Source organism: Atta colombica, unplaced genomic scaffold (assembly GCF_001594045.1).
Source record: "Atta colombica isolate Treedump-2 unplaced genomic scaffold, Acol1.0 scaffold110, whole genome shotgun sequence".
NCBI classification, from domain to species: Eukaryota; Metazoa; Arthropoda; class Insecta; order Hymenoptera; family Formicidae; genus Atta; species Atta colombica.
Genome location: NW_017259196.1, coordinates 73,802 through 80,300, shown reverse-complemented (window position 1 = coordinate 80,300; position 6,499 = coordinate 73,802). Strand labels below are relative to the sequence as shown.

Below are 6,499 nucleotides of genomic sequence, written 5' to 3'. Positions count from 1 at the left end.
ATATATATATATATATAACAACTCAATTTAATATAATAACTCAAATTATCGCGAATATTATTGCGATTATCGTTGTTGGAATTGACTTCAAACATCCTTGGGCTTAAAGTCACGCACACCTGAAAGACATTAAATCTAGCTCATTACTTTACTGCCGCGTTTCCACGCAACGTTGACGATTGCAATAACGCGGAGCGCTGTTAAACCGTTTCAATGTACGCATTTCCAGCACCCGGAGCTCCTTTACTAATCCCCGAAGAGTGTAGCGCCGAGAACAACAGCGTCACCGTTGCCTGGCAGCCGCCTCCTGGCCACGGAATTATGGGCTGCGCTGGACAGAGAGGCCCCGCCATCGAAGGATACCTTTTGGAACTGGATGATGGCTGCGGCGGGGAGTTTAGGGTGAGTAAACACTCTCATATATCCTGAAGAAATTGTACTCCCCGTAAGTGTGTCGGGAGAGATGGTTATTGAACGCTAGGCTCGGATCTCGAGGCTTTCTTGAGATCGCCCATGAATTCTTCGATAGCACTTCACTCGTCGGGATCCTCTACCGTTCTCGTTTCTTTGTTGACGCGACGTCCGGTTCCGGTGTTTCTTTATCGTGCTCTTCTTCGACCGTATCATCTCGTGACGACAGCGATACGACTTCGTCCAACAATGGGACACTTCGACATTCTCACGATGTCTTTCGTAGAATTGTCCTTCGATCTGGCGCAGACGAGAAAGAAAGATTCTTGCTAGCATTAAATAATATTTGACGTCTGTTATTTCTCCCATAGAAATCTCGAAAGCAACATAGATTTTCTTACAATAGTAAATATTTTTTCCGAGTATATCATAACTTTTCTCTTTTTAATACGATTTCTTTTAAAACAGATTATCTAAATATAAGAATTTATTTTTTCTACTTTTAAAGAGATTCGAATTAAAAAGAAAAATTGCAATAATAATTATAATTTTAAATTAGACGGATGAGAATAAATCCAATTAAGTAAGAGAAATCCTATTATCGGTTAAAAAAGATGTTAGTGCATATTTCGATGTTGAATTTATATATTATACATATTTCCAGAGAAATGGCAATATTTGAAAAAATTAGATATTTTATTTTGAAATATTTAAACTAAGATCCGCTTTAACCGAAAATAAGTTTATTTTTCTCTTCATTGATTTGAAAAGAATATTTACTGATCGCGTTAGAGGAGAGGAGGAACTAGGAACACGGGAACGATATTAAACGTGAACAATACTATTGTAGTATATTAGAGTAGTGGCCTTCTCTCATTTCTCACACTTAGCGATAATCTGATATACAATCAGTGCCACAATATAACATATGACATAAAAAGGCACATGATGTTCAAGATAAATACCATTACATTTCCATTGTTTTTGATATAAGGAAAAAATGTAACTATTGCGAATAACTAAGGGAAAAGTTAAATAAAACTGACAATTATTTATTAATTATAGAAGTCTTTATTCAATAATTATTTCGCTCTAAACTAGAATATAATTAACATTTATATTCAATGTAAATTATTATTTTAAACAAATAACCAAGACCCACTCGGTGCCTGCATGATAATTCCAAACGGAGATTTGTTTAAAATTATAGGTTACATTGATAATACATGAATTGTTAATTATTGTATTAGTTTAAAGCCAAATAGCTGTATCTTTTGAATGAAGACTTGTATAATTAATAAATAATTATCGGCTTTAAATTAAACTTCTCCATTAAAGTGTTCGCACTTCCCCACTCATTCTTGTATGAAAATTCACACACAATTTAGTACAAAATGTTATTAAAAATGTAGTGATACTAATTTTATTGGACTGAAAAACTGTTCGTCCGTTTCGCGCTCCCGAAAAGTTAAGATGAGGTTTCCTCACACTTGAGCAAAAGAAAGTTACTCGTAATGTAAAAATAGTAAAATAAAAAAAAAAGGAGTTGTACGAACGTGGCAGGAAACTCTAAAAGATTGTGTATGTTGAACTAAACGTGACAGTATAACCCAAGGGAAAAGAGATGTAAGTTCGCCTGTGAAATACATTCATTAAAATTCTACAGTAGCTTTCTTTTAGGTATTTTTTTTAAATCTTTAATTAGATTGTATATTTGTACATATGCAAAATTGGTTGCCAGGATCCTTTAGAGACTGAAAATATTCTTTTGATCTTCCTAATTCAACAGTTATTATTCTGTTAATCAATTTGAGTAAAATTTATGTAAAACTTTGTGATATTATTGTATTAAATATTTGTCTGCCATCATTTCTAGATTATATATACACGCAGAAGTAATGAATACAATTTTGTTGCTGTCATTCAGCTTTGTTTCAAATTTCATTGCTACAATTTCCGTCCCGTAATAATACATACTGCACGTAGTGACATCGAGATGAATCTTATATGCGGATCAATTTCCGGATACGAGCGTTTAATAAAACTGCACGGGGATGTACAAAACCCGCCTTTCAATTTATTGAAGGATAATACCAGTTATCGGCGTGACATCGAAGCGCAAAGGGGATCAGAAAAAAACGTCAGGAATAAAAACCTTTGTTGAGAATTTGTCTCTGCGCACCGCAAGATGAATATTGATACCGATCATCCGTAAAGTTGATTTTTTTCGTAGAGATTCTAATTATGGGTTGTAAGTTCAGCACGTTGTACCAAGAATCGAAACGAATCACTCACGCGCGAATACTGTCCTTCATAAAAGGGTCGGCTATGTATCCATTCGGAGTGTGTTTCCGGACTGGCGAGTTCGTTCGTCACATTTATTCTCGGGTTGGTCTCTTTACTCAATTGGATTCGAAACATCGTCTTTCGCATTTTATTGATCGTAAACGCGGGTGGCAACGAGCACCCTGAAACGCGGGATTACAGCTAATAATTCAGCCTAAATAGCGCACGTGAGCCGCGAGACATAAAAGTCGAGATTAAAAAGATAGCCTCGTGGAACGAATTCGCGGTGCGAGTTTGAAAAATTTGGAGATTAGCGTGCTGAATAAAGGCAGTTTAATTGCGTTACATTAATCTGTTTGTGGGTCCTAAAATGGGTGATAATATCTCTAATTGTCCGATGACGAAATTGTACACAGAAAGAAGGGTTTTACGGAAGCATCTAAATATTTAGTTAGATGTAGATCTGAAAATATTTTTGTTAGGTTATCAAAATAATTAATGCAGGGCACTCAAGTTGATTGCTAAAATGTCAAAACTTTTTGCTTAAGTTTACTACATACTTTGATGGTTCAACAAAAAAAATTATTTTTAGATCTGTATCTACCTAAATATTAAAAAAAATTTTTTTTGTGTGCCTTGAGATCCTTTATAAGGATCTGTCTCTCTCTCTTTTTCTAAATTAGTATTTCATATATGAATTGAGAAACAGTTTGTGAAGTAGAATTCTTCTTCTGGTAAATGAAGATTCGATATTGAGAGCGTTAATTGAAGTCTATAACTCTAAGATTCCGGGCTTACACGTGAGAAATGAGCGATCTTCTCGGGCGATGGCAATTATTAATTGCTCCCAGCGAAATCGTCCCGTTCATTAGAAGTTTTTATCAAATGACGGCAGTTCGAACCGTCGTTTGCCACATAATCCACGATATTAATGTGAGGTAATTTTCCGGCGGTCGTAGAGTTTCATAGGGTATTGTCTTCCGCCAGCGAAAGGGGAAATAAAATCGCACAAAGTGAAAAAGAAAATGATATCATAAAGTTTTAGTATTTTTACACGAAATTATTTTAATATTGCTGGACTTAATTCTTTGAAATATTTACGTGCTACGTGAATATAACACGGAATAAAATACATTTAAGTTAAAAAAATATAGAAATTAAATGTGCAAAGAAAAAGACTGTTTTTTCTTAATAGTATGTATCGTTAGAAACAATAATCAGAAACTCAATCTTTTGAATTAAATAACATTTTGGTATTTTTAACTTTGATATGTGTCAAAATGTAAATCAATTCATTTCTGTAGTTATAGTTTCAAAGTAAAGTTCAGTAAATTAAATTTGAGTCAAATTTTCTTGAGTTAAATTGTATAACTTCATTGTTTTAGTTAAATTAATGGTACATTTAGTAGAAACAGTGGTGATCTATAAATTACAAATAGTCCAAATTGAATATAATTTGACATTTGAATCGAATAAATTTAATATACGAATAAGTGTACGAATGTTAATTTCATCTCATCATTGATTCGAGCTTTTTGCATTTATATATATTTTGATCATAAAAGTAATTTTACTACGAAATTGTATTAATTCTTCTTGTTTTTCATGAAGATTTCACTCTTCAAGTGATTCATGCAGGAATAAATACTAAATAATACTAAATCCAGAGTAAAATCGATGAGAATATGTATCGCCATGTCGCGTATGAATTCTCATTCGCACAAACGTGTTTCAGGTCGGGCCTGTAAATCGCGCGTCTAAATTTTCATGCTTTGTTAATAATGCACCCGGCGTGGCTACGTTGCGATATGGTGCTCGTTAACGAACGGAGCGATACCACGAATATAAATCGTCCTCGTTGTCGGCGCTCTCTTCGTCCTTTCTACCATCCCTTGTTCGACCTATCGTCTATCCTCTTGGCGGCCATCGAGATATCACGGTCCATCCTCCTCCTTTTAATATTTAAATCGAGCTCGTTCGCGCGGCACGATGCTTCGGGTTTCCCGGTTTCTGGTTTCCGTTTCCGCACTGTCGCTCGTTGAGCTCGCAGGAGGAACCATGAGGGCTCCTTTGACAAAAAGGATCGGGTTTGCCAGAAGATTCATGCTAATCCGGAGATAATTCCGCATCTCCTGTGTGATTTTATTTAGAAAATACAAGATATGCAAAATTTTAATTCTCGATTCCGACAAGATATACGAAAATAATAATATTAGCAAACTTCACATATTTTAGTAAACATATATCTATTATTATGAATATATTATTTTTCTATTTTATTATTCATATATTTTGTATTATATTATTTTATATTTAATGTTAGTTGGAAATCGATTTTTTTATCGAGACATATATATATATATAATGAATAATAAAATTGTATCGAAAATGGTATTGAAAAGAAAAACCGACTTGTTGACTTTGTATCATATATTTAATCAGTTCAAGAAACTTTTATTTCAATGTTTAATCTAATAGTGTATCGTACTTATTTATCTGTTGGTCGACCAATCGATGCTTTCTTGACGTTTCTTTGAGGAAAGTCGACATAACAGGTAAATTCCTCTCTTTATTCACAATTCTCATTTATCCATCATTCAGACGAACAACGTCAATACTTGCTCATCACAGTGAAGTGTTTTCGAGCCAAGTTAGATATTTCAACTTTACTTTTGTCATTACTCCATGTTTATCCAACGGAAGTTGGCATTCTTGATTTTTCCATGTTTCTAAGATAAATTAATTTAATTTTGTTTTTATCTTTACAGATTTCTAATTATTATTTTACATATAATTTTAAAAATCTATTTAAAATAGGTGTAAAAATGTAAAAAAGGTTTTTTTAAATTATAATACTTATATTATAATACTTATTATTATTTTTATACTGCGTGTTTTGACACAGACATTTACTTTAGCGTAGAAAGAATTTAATTACCGTAAGTATATAATAATGGATTATTATAGAATTTTATGCTAGAAACATTTTCTTGCATTTCCTGATAAGTAAAGATTTTACAAAAATAAATATTCTTTCTCCTATAAATCTTAATTTTAGCAAAAATTATTCTCTCTCTTAATAGGGCAGGTTATCCAGCTATAATTGCAACCCGCAAATTCACGAGTGTCCTGTTTGAAATCTGATTCGCAGGAGGTGTACTGTGGCCGCGAGACCATTTGCACGGTAGACGGGCTACACTTCAACTCACTCTATAACGCCAGGGTGCGGGCCTTTAACAGCGCCGGTGAGGGCGAGTACTCGGAGCTGATCGGCCTTCAGACCGCCGAGGGTGAGAGCTTTTTCCTTTTTTTTCTTTAGGGTTTCCTGGGCGAAACGCGCAGAGGCTTCGGCTGGAAAATCGGCGTCGGTGTCGCGTGGAAGACGAACGATCGTAAGCGACGTCGATTTTCCAGTCGCACATATTTTTTTTCCGCGGCACGATCGCGTGATCGATGAGATGGACGGTAGATGCACAGAAATAGCCGCGATAGAATGCCCATCCGTGTGGCGTTTGCGGAATAATGCGGGCGACAATTACAAATGACTTCGAGGAGATTTTTATCTTTTTACCTTTGCGTTATAGTTTCGAAAGAAAAACAGATCTTCCAAAAATTTCATTTCATTATCATTAATTCTGCTACACGGAAAAAACGATTTTGCTGAAGTATCTAAAAATTAATTAGATACAGATCTGAAAAAAATATTGTTTGGACCATCAAAATAATTAAGTAGGACTCTTAAATTGATTATTGAAAAAATATTAAATTTTTAATAAATATTTGTTTGAATAGTTCTATGTAA

At 34.1% G+C, this 6,499-nt stretch overlaps 1 protein-coding gene across 1 annotated transcript in view; it reads left to right on the top strand.

Annotated features, from left to right (window-relative positions):
* LOC108693853 (E3 ubiquitin-protein ligase TRIM9) overlaps positions 1-6,499 on the top strand; it is a 113,713-nt gene that overhangs the window by 104,107 nt on the left and 3,107 nt on the right. The window contains exons 7-8 of the mRNA XM_018203017.1: positions 230-402; positions 5,849-5,987. Coding sequence (XP_018058506.1) covers positions 230-402; positions 5,849-5,987 — 312 coding nt within the window. The remainder of the gene's footprint in view (positions 1-229; positions 403-5,848; positions 5,988-6,499) is intronic.